This window comes from Leucoraja erinacea, chromosome 22, assembly GCF_028641065.1.
Source record: "Leucoraja erinacea ecotype New England chromosome 22, Leri_hhj_1, whole genome shotgun sequence".
Classification (NCBI taxonomy): domain Eukaryota; kingdom Metazoa; phylum Chordata; class Chondrichthyes; order Rajiformes; family Rajidae; genus Leucoraja; species Leucoraja erinaceus.
The window spans coordinates 36207173-36221458 of record NC_073398.1 but is presented as its reverse complement, the minus strand read 5'-3'; the positions used below and the strand labels follow the sequence as shown (position 1 = coordinate 36221458).

Here is a 14286-nt window from a genome sequence, read left to right as displayed (position 1 = left end):
GGAAGCCTGGGTGGGCGGGGAGTGTGTGTGACGGACGTCTCCTTCCGCCAATAGAGAGGGGGGTTGAGCGGGTCCGCGCCAATGGGTGAGCGACGGGGGCGGGTGTTCCCGCGGCCCCGCCCCCCCCCCCCTCCACACTCATGGCGGCGCGGCCTGGCCGCTGGGGCCCCCGCTCTCCTCCTCCTCCTGCAGCTCCTGGTGCTGCCGCTCGGGCACGGCTCCGGCTTCACGTGTGGAGGCCGAGGGGGAGGCCTGGGGCCGTGTGAAGGTGAGCGGCGGCGGCGGCAACGGCGGCGGCAACGGCCCGTGCTGTGGGGGAGACCGGGGCCGGTTACCCGCTGGGCCTGGGAGTAGAAACCCCCTCCCCCTCCCCTCCCCCTCCCTTCAGATTCAGATTCAATTTAATTGTCATTGTCAGTGTACAGTACAGAGACAACGAATGCATTTTTTCTTGCCCCCCCTCCCTCTCTTCCCCCCCCCCTCCCTCTCTTCCCCCCCTCCCTCCCTTCCCTCTCTTCCCTCCCCCCCCACCTCCCTCTCTTCCCCCCCACCTCCCTCTCTTCCCCCCCACCTCCCTCTCTTCCCCCCCCTCCCTCTCTTCCCCCTCCCTCTCTCCCCCCCTCCCTCTCTTCCCCCCCCTCCCTCCTCTCCCCCTCCCTCTCCCTCCCTCTCCCTCCCCCCCCCTCCTCCTCCCCTCCCTCCTCTCTCCCCCCCTCTCTTTCCCCCCTCCCTCTCTTCCCCCCCCCTCCATCTCTCCCCCCCCCCCCCCCCCTTCCCTCTCTTCCCCCCCTTCCCTCTCTTCCCCCCCCTCTCCTCCCCCCCTCCCTCTCCCCCCCCTTCCCCTCTCTTTTTCCCCCTTCCCCTCTCTCCCCCCCCCTTCCCCTCTCCCCTCCCCCCTCTCTCCCTCTTCCCCCCCCCCCCTCTCTCCCCCCTCCCTCCCCCTCTCCCTCTCCCCCCCCCCTTCCCTCTCTTCCCCCCTCCCCCTCTCCCTCCCCCCCCTTCCCTCTCTCCCCCCCCCTTCCCTCTCTCCTCCCCCCCCCCTTCCCCTCTCTTCCCCCCCCCTTCCCTCTCTTTCCCCCCCTTCCCTCTCTTTCCCCCCCCTTCCCCTCTCTTCCCCCCCCCCTTCCCTCTCTTCCCCCCCCCCCCTTCCCTCTCTTCCCCCCCTTCCCTCTCTTCCCCCCCTTCCCTCTCTTCCCCCCCTTCCCTCTCTTCCCCCCCCCTTCCCTCTCTTCCCCCCCCCCTCTCCTCCCCCCCCCCTCTCCTTCCCCCCCCCTCCCTCTCTTCCCTTCTCCCTCCTCCCCCCCCCCCCCTCCTACCCCCCCCCCTCCCCTCCCCCCCTCCCCCCCCCCCCCCCCTCACCCCCCCCCCATCCCCCCCTCACACATCTCAAATCCCTTGAATTCCCCTCAGAATCCACCATGTGCCCCCCCCCCCCCCCCCCCCCCCCCCCCCCCCCCCTCTCCCCCCCCCCCCCCCCCCCTCCCCCCCCCCCCCCCCCCCCCCCCCCGCTCTCTCTCCCCTCCCTCCCCTCTCCCCCCCCCCCCGTCCCTCCCTCCTCCTCCCGCTCTCCCCCTCCCTCTCCCTCCCCCCCCACCCACCCCCTCCCCCGCCCCTCCCCCTCCCCCTCCCCCCTTCCCTCTCCCCCCCCCCTCCCCCTCTCTTCCCCCCCTCCCTCTCTTCCCCCCCCCTCCCTCTCTTCCCCCACCCTCTCTTCCCCTTCCCTCTCTTTCCCCCCCTTCCCTCTTTCCCCCCCTTCCCTCTCTTCCCCCCCCTTCCCCCTCTCTTCCCCCCCTTCCCCTCTCTCCCCCGCCTCCTCCTCCCCCTCCTCCTCCTCCCCTCTCTTGCCCCCCCTTCCCCCTCTCCCCCCTTCCCCCTCTCTTCCCCCCTTCCCCCCCTTCCTCTCTTTTCCCCCCTTCCCTCTCTTGTCCCCCCCCTCCCTCTCTTCCCCTCTCTCTTCCCCCCCTCCCTCTCTCCCCCCCCCTTCCCTCTCTTCCCCCCCCCCCTCCCCTCTCTTTCCCCCCCCTCCCTCTCTCCCCCCCCCCCCTTCCCTCTCTTCCCCCCTTCCCTCCCTTTCCCGTCCCCCCTTCCCTCTCTTCCCCCCCCCCTCTCCCCCCCTTCCCTCTCCCCCCCCCTTCCCTCTCCCCCCCCCCTTCCCTCCCTCTCCCCCCCTTCCCTCTCTCCCCCCTTCCCTCTCCCCCCCCTTCCCTCTCCCCCCCCTTCCCCCGCTCCCCCCCCATTCCCTCTCCCCCCCTTCCCTCTCCCCCCCCCTTCCCTCTCCCCCCCCTTCCCTTCCCCCCCCCCCTCCTTCCCCCCTCCCCCCCCCCCCCTCTTCTTCCCCCTCCCGCTCCCCCCCCTCCCTCTCTTCCCCCCCCTCCCCTCTCTCCCCCCCCTTCCCTCTCTTGCCCCCCTTCCCTCTCTTGCCCCCCCTTCCCCTCTCTTGCCCCCCCCTTCCCTCTCCTTGCCCCCCCTTCCCTCTCTTGCCCCCCCTTCCCTCTCTTGCCCCCCCCTTCCCTCTCTTCCCCCTCCCCCTCTCTTCCCCCTTCCCTCTGCACTTCTCAGCCCCCCTCCTCATCCCCTCCTATCACATAGACAATAGGTACAGGAGGAGTCCATTCGGCCCTTCCAGTCAGCACCACCATTCAATATGAAAATGGCTGATCACCCCCAATCAGTACCCCGCTCCTGCTTTCTTCCCCGTATCCCTTGACTCCGTTAGCCCTGAGAGCTAAATCTAACTCTCTTGAAAACATCCAGCGAATTCCTCCCCATCCCCCTTATCTCCCCTCCCAACCTCTTCCCTGCAGAACTTCAGACCTCCAGCCAGAATGGCACCCTTCCATAGAAACATAGACACTAGGTGCAGGAGTAGGTCATTTGTCCCTTCGAGCCAGCACCACCATTCATTATGGTCATGGCTGATCATCCAAAATCAGTACCCCGTTCCTGCTTTTTCCACATATCCCTTGATTCTGTTAGCTCGAAGAGCTATATCTAACTCTTGAAAACATCCAGTGTCCTTGAATTGGCCTCCATCACAACCCAATGTCTTCCATCAGTAAGCTAGTTCTGAACTGAAGATAAACACAAAAAGCTGGAGTAACTCTCCCCATATCCCCTGACTCCGCTATCTTTAAGAGCTCCATCTAGCTCGCTCTTGAAAGTATCCAGAGAACCGGCCTCCACCGCCCTCTGAGGCAGAGAATTCCACAGACTCACAATTCTCTGCGTGAAAAAGTGTTTCCTCGTCTCCGTTCTAAATGGCTTACCCCTTATTCTTAAACTGTGGCCCCTGGTTCTGGACTCCCCCAACATCGGGAACATGTTTCCTGCCTCCAGCGTGTCCAAACCCTTAATAATCTTATATGTTTCAATAAGATCCCCTCCAGCCTTTTGTATCTATGGTTTAAACCAGCATCTGCAGTTCCTTCTGACACAGCCAGTTCTGAACCTCTGGATATCTTGATTAAGTCAAGAGTATTTTATTATATGTTCCCGATAGAACAATGAAATTCTTATTTGCAGCAGCACAAAAGAATATGTAAACATGAATATGCACTAACGCCTTTTCTGCATTAAAACATTGTCTACATTTTGAAAGAACTGTCAATCATCCCAATAGAAATATGTCACATATTTTGGTTCAGTTTGCAAGACTAAATACAAATACCAGCTCACTTACTGTTTTACTTCCCCACCCCATACTCTCTCAGTCTTGGTTTTACTCTTAATGCTGCAGCCAAGGTGGCTGTAGTGTAATAATATTTCCTAATTCATTGATAGGAAAATTAACAGCCAAAGCTTAGTGTCATTTAGCATGGAATCTGGCCCTTCGGCCCAACTAGTCCATGCTGACCAAGATGCTCCCTCTACACTAGTCTCACATTTCACCCATATCCCTCTAAACCTTCCTTTTCCATGCACCTGTCCAATTCTCTTTTAAATGTTATAGCACCTGCCTCAACTACCTCCTCTGGCAGATAGAAATGCTGGAGAAACCCAGCGGGTGAGGCAGCATCTATGGAGCAAAGGAATAGGTGACGTTTCGGGTTGAGACCCTTTTCAGACTCTTTTAAGTGACTATTTGGGTCGAGACCCTTCGTCAGACCCTTCAGTCTGGCGGCTCGTTCCATCTACCCACCACCCTATGTGTGAAAAAGTTGCCTATCGGGTTCCTATTAAACCTTTCCCCTCTCACCTTAAACCTCTGGTTCTTAATTTTCCTCTACTGGGTATTCATCCTATCTCTTCCCCTCTTGACTTTGTACACCTCTACAAGATCACCCCCCATCCTCCTGCGCTGTAAGGAATACATTTCTTGCTTGCCCAACCACTCCCTGCAGCTCAGGCCCTCAAGCTTGTTAACGTTTCCTGAAGCGGGCATGTTGAGTCAACAATGCTGATAAAATGATGAAGGAATTTTGCTGCCAACTTAATATCTCATATATGATGTTGGGAGTTAGTGTAAAATAAGTTGTTAATGTTTGAGAGTGCATGTTTTCATTTTTATGCTTTTTACGCAAGCTTTAAAGTGAAAATAATAAATGAATGTACTATGTATTGGTCAGTTAAAAACGAGCGTTTGGGTTAAGTCTGTTCAGGATGACTTTAAAATATCAATTGTTGTATGTCTTGAGGTGGAAAATGACCTGAAATGACAAATTAAATCTACTGCACAAGATTACTTTGTACCAGTGGAATGTACCTAACGCTAACACTGCGAGATTTGCTTGTTGCCGTCTTACCCGAATAACTGTTCTAAACTTGTTTGATTTGAAGCACGTTTAGCAAACAAGCAGCAACGTTGATGAAGATTGGCTGGCATGCAGCAAGTGATGCATTGTAACTTTGATTGTACATGGTGAGTGTGTTTGCAAAGTCTTGCTTACTAAAAAAACAAAATGATGGTTGTTGCTCCAAATGGTATCATCCAAATTCTGTTTGGTATTCATTTGCAGTTGTGTCTATGCTGCAGTTCTGAGCTAAACCCCCACCCTGTATAATTGTCTATGTTTGGAATGTGTTCATTGTTTACTGTGAAGATAGCCCCAAAAAGCTGGAGTAACTCAGCAGGACAGGTAGCATCTATGGAGAGAAGGGATAGGTAATGTTTCAGGTCGAGACTCTGCTTCCCTCTCGACCAGATACGTCACCCGTTCCTTCTCTCCAGAGATGCTGCCTGTTCGGCTGAGTTTCTCCAGCTTTTTGCGTCTATCTTCGGTTTAAACCAGCATCTGCAGTTCCTTCCTACACGTTCATTGTTATGCTCTGTTCAAGATTGTTTTTTTGCCCTCTAAATTGTTGGTCAGAAAGTAGCCTGATATTGAAAGGTAAATTTGTCAGGTCATATACTGAAAGCAGGACATTTTCAACTTTACAGAGAACACAAAGTGTTGGTGTAACTCAGCGGGTCAGGCAGCATCTGTGGAGAACATGGATAGGTGACGTTTCACACAGTGCTGGAGTAACTCAGCGGGTCAGGCAGCATCTGTGGAGAACATGGATAGGTGACGTTTCACAGAGTGCTGGAGTAACACAGCGGGTCAGGCAGCATCTGTGGAGAACATGGATAGGTGACGTTTCACAGAGTGCTGGAGTAACTCAGCGGGTCAGGCAGCATCTGTGGAGAACATGGATAGGGATGATGTTTCAGGTTGGGAACTTTCCTCAGGGTTATTCCAGCATTTTGTGATCCAAGCATGATTGCAGCATCTGCAGTTCCTTGTGTCTACAATTTATTAATTTTACATCTCAGTTGTTTGGCATTAATGTACAGATGTTGTAGATCAGAAAAATGTAGGCAAGCATCTTGTATAGGTTGTGCATGCAGACGAGTGCCCATTTTCTGCACCTGTTGTTGGGATGTTAGACACTGGTTGAGTGTTGTGTGCTGGGTGTGTATAGAGTTCTTGAGCATTACACTTACAAGGTTAGCAGGGTAATGGATGGATGATTCATCTTTCATAGCACTGCAACCTACTGGTGGGAGGGTGACAGATGTAACCCCACTAAATGTGAAAGGAGGAAGAAAGAAAATGGGGAACCAGTGAGATTCTGTGAACCTCTGAAATGTCCGGGCAGCACAGTGTTGCAGCGGATTACAGAAGCCAATCAACCTCTAACCCTGTACGCCTTTGGCATGTGGGGGGGAAACCGGAGCACCGGGAGAAACCCCACGCGGTCACGGAGAGAACATGCGAACTCCATACAAACCCCATACAAATAGCACCTGGAGTCAGGATCGAACCCTGGTCTCTGGCGCCACCACTGCTGGCCGCCCCTGTCCTGCATTTATAAGTTCTAGGAGGAGAATTAGGCCATTCGGCCCTTCAAGTCTACTCTGCCATTCAATCATGGCTGATCTATCTCTCCCTCTCAACCCCATTCTCCTGCCATCTCCCCATAACCCCTGACACCCGTACTAATCAAGAATCTGTCAACCTCTGCCTTTAAAATACCCATTGACGACCTCCACAGCCGTTTGTGGCAATGAATTCCACAGATTCACCACAGACTTAATCCTTTCCTGAGTTTACTACAGGAAAATGTCTGTGTATTTTAGTTCAAATATCAATTTGTTAATGCACATAACAATAAATAATAGGTAGGCAAAAATGCTGGAGATACTCAGCAGGGGAGGCAGCACCTATGGTGCGAAACGTCGCCTATTCCTTCACTCCATAGATGCTTTCCGGGTCTCGACCCGAAATGTCACCCATTCCTTTGCTCCATAGATGCTGCCTCACCTGCTGAGTTTCTCCAGCATTTTTGTCTACCTGTAATTCTCAGTCGATTATTGGCTTGACTGCAAATCTATCAAATGGAAATAATTCCTAAACCACGTCAGACCCTAAACTGCGTTGCTTTGGAATCTCCATTCTGACAAAGCAACTCCAATGTCTTATAAAGTAGACAAAAATGCTGGAGAAACTCAGCGGGTGCAGCAGCATCTATGGAGCGAAGGAAATAGGCAACGTTTCTGGATGAAACCTTTCTTCAGACTGGATGCAGACTGAGTCTGAAGAAGGGTTTCGGCCCGTAACGTTGCCTATTTCCTTCGCTCCATAGATGCTGCTACACCTGCTGAGTTACTCCAGCATTTTTGTCTACCTTCGATTTTCCAGCATCTGCAACTCCTTCTTAAACACCAATGTCTTATGAACCTGCATTCCTGAATCGCTCCACACCCCACACCAAGCCTCCCTCGAGTCAGGCAAATCACTGCTATTTTGCTTAGTTTGAACAATTTGTGTCTACTTCAGCATTTATCTTATCAGTTACATTTTTAATTTTCTTTGGTTTTAAACGCTTTGCTATAAACGTAATTAAAGTGCCTGCTGAGTTTAAAAGGCTGAGATTCCGCTGGAATAGATAATATTTTACCTAGAGCACAGTCACATGACTTTCATGAGCAGGTTTAAAGACATTGGGAAGATCAGGGCAGATTACTAATTAAATGCAAAAGCAAAACAGATATGGAAACCGTGGACTTACTGAGTAATTAGTTTCTGTGGGAATTGCTGGAACCCTGTGGCACAGCCCTGTATATCGTGACTCTCCAGAGCAGTTGGCAACGTTTTTAGTTTAATTTAGAGATACAGCGTGGAAACAGGCCCTTCGGCCCACCGAGCCCGCGCCTCGTAAACTAGCACTATCCTGCACACACTGGGGACAATTTACAATGTTACCAAAGCCAAGCCCCTTGAGTTTCTCCAGCACTTTTGTCTACCTTCGATTTTCCAGCATCTGCAGTTCCTTCTTAAACATCAAGTTGTATTGTTGATTGGCATCTTGCATGGCACAGGATCTTTCATCCCTTAGCATGAAGTAGCAATGTGAAAAGTGTCTGCTGCTGCGACTTAATTTAGATTTTGTAATTATTTTTGAGGGTAGTTTCTGACAATGTCCATTTCTTGTAACCTTTTCATGTTGGTTGTTTTTCTTCAAAAACTGATTTACACTCTCGCCAACTCTCGCCTCTCAGTGTGCCTTGGATTTCTGGAGAGATTTTACAAGTATCTGAAAGCTCAGGATGTGGAACTGACCCCTGAAATGGTGGCAAGGGAACTGCTGCTAATGTGTGAGCACACCAAGGGCAAGGAGAATCGACTGGTGAGTGTGAGCGAGCGAGCGAGCGCGTTTCACATTTGCACAATAGGTCGGGGGGTGGAAAAGGGCAAGATTAGGTGTATTAGAGTTTAATTAAGAGATACAAATGATAAAACCTGACCTTCCCACTAACACTATCCTACACACTAGGGAAGATTTACAATGTTTAGTTTAGAGATACTGCACGGAGACAGGCCCTTCGGCCCACCGAGTCCGCGCCGACCAGCGATCACCCATACAACAGTTCACAGTTTCACATCCTACACACTAGGGGTTATTTACAATTTTACAGAAGCCAATTAACCGACAAACCTGCACGTCTTTGGAGTGTGGGAGGAAACCGGAGCACCCGGAGAAAACCCACGCAGGTCACAGGAAGAACGCACAAACTCCATCCAGACAGCACCCGTAGTCAGGATGGAACCCGGGCCTCTGGCGCTGTGAGGCAGCAGCACTACCCGCTGCTCCACCATGCCGCACAAGAATGGACACCTTGTTAACAGTGTTGAGGAAAGCTTTGCACTGTAGGAAGATGAAAATGATTGATCAAATGAGTAGAAAATGACAAATGAAATTGGATCCTGAGAAGTGAGATGGTGAAGTTGGGGAGGCAAGGTTTGAAATAGAGGTGAGTGGAGGAACAGAGACACTGTGGTGTACTGAACATAGACACAAAATACTGGAGTAACTCAGCGGGTCAGGCAGCATCTGTGGAGAACGTGGATAGGTGACGTTTCACAGAGTGCTGGAGTAACTCAGCGGGTCAGGGCAGCATCTCTGGAGAAAAGGAATGGGTGACGTTTCAGGTCAAAATCCTTCCTCAGATTCGAAATTCACCAATTCCTTTTCTCCAGAGATGCTGCCTGACCGGCTGAGCCACTCCAGCGTTTTATGTCTTATCTTCAGTACACACCTTTGTTGTAAACCAGCATCTGCAGTCCACAGATCCGTAAGGCAGCAGGACAGATGGATAAGGTGGGTTAAAAGGATCAGCTCCTTCGTAAAAGCAAGTAGAGTACATAGAATTATACTCCATGCTAGTTAGAGCAGAGCTTGAGTTCTGGAGAAACCAGGAACTGCAGATGCTGGTTTATTTTTAAAAAGACAAAGTGCTGGAGTAGCTTTGAAAGCAGCTGTTATCATAATTTGCAGGCATAAGGGACGGCAGATGCTGGAATCGTGAGCATAACACCAAGTGGTGGAGGAACTCAGCGGGTCAGGCAGCATCTGTGGAGGGGATGGGCCGGTGACATTTCGGGTCAGGACACTTCTTCAGACAGGATAAGAATCTGTATAAACCTATCTCTGTTACGTGGCAGAATATTGCTGTAAAGGCACGGTGGCGCAGTGTAGAGTTGCTGCCTTCAGCGCCGGAGACACGGGTGCTGCCTGCGTGGAGTTTGTCCGTTCTCCCCGTGACCACGTGGGTTTTCTCCGATCTATTCGGTTGCTCCCACACTCCACAGACGTACAGGTTTGTAGGCTAATTGGCTTGGTATAAATGTAAATTGTCCCTGGTGTTAGTGTGCGGTGATCGCTGGTCGGTGCAGACGCGGTCAGCCGAAGGGCCTGTTTCCGCGCTGTATCTCTAAACCTATCCACAGCATGCACTAACACGTATAATCTTTCTCTTGAACCAGTGCTACTATATTGGAGCTACAAGCGACGCTGCAACTAAAATAGTTAATGAAGTTGCTCGTCCGATGAGCGCGCATGTCCCCGTACCAAAGATCTGTGAGAAGCTGAACATGAGAGATGGCCAAATATGTGAACTCAAATACGGTAGTACAAGTATATGTAATTACTCCATCGTGTGTGTGTCGCGGTGAATGTTGGTCTGACTTTTTGAGTTGTGTGCTTCCACAAGATTACGGCTCCTGGTTCCCCGTGTCTCAGCACTTACACCAGTACTCGGTCAGGTTCACATTCCTACTGTACAAGAAAGAACTGCAGATGCTGGAAAAAACGAAGGTAGACAAAAATGCTGTAGGAACTCAGCGGGTGAGGCAGCATCTATGGAGCGAAGGAATAGGTGGCATTTCTGATCGAGACCCTTCTTCAGACTGATGTCGGTGAGGGGGGGGGGGGGAAGAAAGGAAGAGGCGGAGACAGTGGGCTGTGGGGGAGCTGGGAAGGGGAGGGGAAGGAGGGAGAAAGCAAGGACTACCTGCACTTAGAGAAGTCAATGTTCATACCGCTGGGGTGTAAACTGCCCAAGCGGAATATGAGGTGCTGCTCCTCCAATTTGCGCTGGGACTCACTCTGACCATGGAGGAGGCCCAGGACAGAAAGGTCGGATTTGGAATGGGAGAGGGAGTTGAAGTGCTGAGCCACCGGGAGATCAGGTTGGTTAATGCGGACCGAGCGGAGGTGTTGGGCGAAGAGATCGCCAAGCCTGCGCTTGGTCTCGCCGATGTAGAGCAGCTGACACCTAGAGCAGCGGATGCAGTAGATGAGGTTGGAGGAGGTGCAGGTGAACCTCTGCCGCACCTGGAAAGACTGTTTGGGTCCTTGAATGGAGTCGAGGGGGGAGGTAAAGCGACAAGTGTGGCATTTCCTGCGGTTGCAAGGGGAAGTACCAGGGGAGGGGATGGTTTGGGTGGGAAGGGACAAATTGACCAGGGAGTTACGGAGGGAACGGTCTGTGCGGAAAGCCGACAGAGGAGGAGATGGGAAGATGTGGCCAGTGGTGGGATCCCGTTGGAGGTGGCGAAAATGTCGGAGGATTATATGTTGTATGTCACAGCTAATGGGGTGGAAGGTGAAGACAAGGGGGACTCTGTCCTTGTTTCGTGTGGGGGGATGGGGAGCAAGAGCAGAGCTGCGGGATATAGAGGAACCTCAGCTATAATGGAAGAGGGGAACCCCCGTTACCTAAAGAATGATGACATCCCCTTCCCAGATCTCCCTAGTCCTTGCTGTCTCCGCCTCTTCCTTTTTCCCACCAGTCCCCTTCCCCCCCAACATCAGTCTAGAGAAGGGTCTCGACCCAAAACGTCGCCTATTCCTTCGCTCCATAGATGCTTTCCGGGTCTCGACCCGAAATGTCGCCTATTCCTTCTCTCCATAGATGCTGCCTCACCCGCTGAGTTTCTCCAGTATTTTTGTCTACCTTCAAATTCCTACTGATTCTGTGCTGAGGTAACTAGCTGCAGAGTACACCCGCTCGAATGTAGGCTGTGTTGGCAAAGAGAGTGAAAGATTCAGCATGGAAACAGGCCCTTCGACCCACTGAGTCCATGCTGACCATCGATCACCTGATCACACTAGTTCTATGTTATCCCACATTCTCATCCACTTCTAGCACACTAGGTGAACCTGCACGTCTTTGGGATGTGGGAGGAAACCGGAGCACCCGGAGAAAACCCAAGCAGGTCACGGGGAGAACGTGCAAACTCCACACAGACAGCGTCCAAGGTCAGGATCGAACTCGGGTCTCTGGCGCCGTGAGGCAGCAGTTCTACCCTCTGCACCACTGTGCTGTCTCACATTAAATCTGGGAAGCGAGATCAACAACAGTGAATAATATTTAACTTTAGAGAAAGGACTTTGTGAAGTTGCCTCATGCTTGGGACTGCGGCTGAATTACAGCTGCCCGCTTCAGGTTTGTGGCAGAAACAAAAGTTTCCAAGAAAATAATGTCACCTGTGTAGTGGATCCAGACCTCGTGTTCCCGGGCCCTGAAACACCTCTCAGTTGCCAGCTCCCAGCAGGAGCTGGTGGTAATATCCACTCACCATTCAGTATGGCTTGTAGCCCAGTTGTTACATAGGGGCCCCTTCACCTCGAAGGTGCCCCCTGGCATCCAATGTTCTGGCCAGCAGTCAATTCTCAGCCAACCATATCAAAACAAGAGAGTTTTCTGGCTCTTGCCTCTATCTATAGAGGGAGAGGTGGGCAGAGGGGGAGGTGAGGGGGGGGGGGGGGGGGAGGTGAGTGGGGGATAGAGGGAGAGAGAGGAGGAGGGTTGGGAGAGGAGAGAAGTTATGGAGGGAGGGAGTGACTGAGGGTAGGGAAAAGGAGAGGTGGGAGAGGGGAGGAGGCGAGGGAGTGCTGGGGATGAAGGGGAATGAGCCGTGCCTGTGCAGTTGGGGGCTATGCGTGAGTGGGGGAATATTGCGTTGGGGGACCAGCGCACCAGGAGAAAACCCACGCAGGTCACGGGGAGAACGTACAAACACCACACAGACAGCACCAAGGGCGGCACTCCACATTTAATTGCTGCCTTACAGTGCCGGAGACCCGGGTTCCATCTCGACTATGGGTTCTGTCTGTATGGAGTTTGCACGTTCTCCCCGTGACCTGCGTGGGTTTTCTCCGAGATCTTCAGTTTCCTCCCACACTCCAAAGACGTGCAGGTGTGTAGGTTAATTGGCCTGGTATAAATGTCAAATTGTCCCTAGTGTGTGTAGGATAGTGTTAGTGTGCGGGGATCGCTGGTCGGCACGGACTCAGTGGGCCAAAGTGGCCTGTTTCCGCGCTGTATCTCTAAACTGACTAGCCGTAGTCAGGATGGAACCCGGGTCTCTGGCGCCGTGAGGCAGCAACTCTACAGCTGCGCCACCGTACTGAACCTGGTGATAAACTTTGTAAGTAAGTAAGTTTATTGGCCAAGTATTCACATACAAGGAATTTGCCTTGTTGCTCTGCCCACAAGTAACAACATGACGTACATGACGTGACCTAATGAGGTGACAATGACAAGCCAAGGCCACTCAACCTGTCGTGCCCCTTGTGTTAGACAGAGCTACAGGTGCTGGGTTAAACCGAAGGCAGACACAAGATGCTGGAGTAACTCTTTGTGTTTGTTGCCCCACACAGGCAAGAAGCTGAACTTGAACAAAGCCGATCTCTCCAGACTACGTGTTGCCGACCTGAAGAGGATCCTCGACAACTGGGGAGAGAAGTGCTTGGCTTGTGCGGAGAAAATAGAATTCATCAATTTAATCCTGGAATTGGCCCCTCTCTACCAGTCGCAACCCATCGACCTCAACTCCGAACTGTAGAGTAATGGCCACATTTGTTTTTAAAAGCTATAGTCCACCGTTATTTATTTATTTATTTATTCAAATGTCATGGCAGACCATAAAGAAACATTTGTGATTAATTCATGCGTATACACTTACTGAAGAGTTAAGTTGCTGGGTAGTTTACATGGGGAGAAATCCTGGGGGGGGGAGGGTCTATTCTCCCCATGTGTTGAGAGGTGGGGGACAAACCCCCCCAATGTTTTGTGAGACATGTCGCAGCAAAACCGAAATTGAGTTGCAGCCGCAGCGTCACCACAGCCTCCGCAGTCAGCAGCTCCGTGCTGGTGAGTCCACAGGCTCTACCACTGGAGCCCTCAAGGTCGATTCCAGTTGGAGGCCGCCAGCTCCTAGAATCTAGCAGCCCGGGACTGGCTGTAATGCCCAGGTCAGCTGGCCTGCCCCGGGACTGGCTGTAGGGCCCAGGTCAGCTCACCTGCCCCGGGACTGGCTGTAACGGCCAGGTTGCGGAAACAAATTGAAAAAAAACCGCCTGCGGGCCAGATGATTTGGGGTTAGGGGCCGGATCCGGCCCATAAGCCGTAGGTTGCTGGCCCCCCCATCCCAGACGTCGGGCACCATTGTGTGTCCCCCCCATGTTTTAAAAGGGATTTCCGCCCCTACTTTGAAGTGTGAAGCAGCATCTTGTCTGGCAGAGGGAGAGGGGGTAAAGGACTGGGCAGAGGCAGAACCACGGGGAAATGCTTCAACGGTGTCTTTACGCAGCGAAATGTCATCATCTTACAAACAGCCCCGCAAACAATCGCAGCGATTTGTGGACGCAGCCCAGACCATCACACAAATCAACCTCCCACACTCCACAGGTGTACAGGTTAGTAGGAAAGAACTGCAGATGCCCGTTTAAATCGAAGATAGACACGGAACGCTGGAGTAACTCAGCGGGACAGGCGGCATCTCTGGAGAGAAGGAATGGGCGACGTTTCGGGTCGACACCCTGGGAGGGAGTGACACGCTGAGTTACTCCAGCGTTTTGTGTCTGATCTTGGTTCAAAGCATTTGCTCAGAACCACATTGAAACCCTTGCCTGAATCCTTGGAGACAAGAATACCACAAAGGGATTTGCGGCACGCATTTTAAATACTGATCATTGATCCACAATTTATGGAATATGTATTTTTAGTTCTACTTAAAC

At 52.4% G+C, this 14286-nt stretch overlaps 1 protein-coding gene across 1 annotated transcript; it reads left to right on the top strand.

Annotated features, from left to right (window-relative positions):
• Window positions 1-81: 81 nt before the first annotated feature.
• cdnf (cerebral dopamine neurotrophic factor) lies at window positions 82-13213 on the top strand. The gene is made up of 4 exons (XM_055653520.1): window positions 82-268; window positions 7982-8109; window positions 9747-9888; window positions 12928-13213. The coding sequence occupies exons 1-4, from the start codon at window positions 82-84 to the stop codon at window positions 13110-13112; spliced, it is 642 nt and encodes a 213-aa protein (XP_055509495.1). The 3' UTR covers window positions 13113-13213.
• Window positions 13214-14286: the final 1073 nt, after the last annotated feature.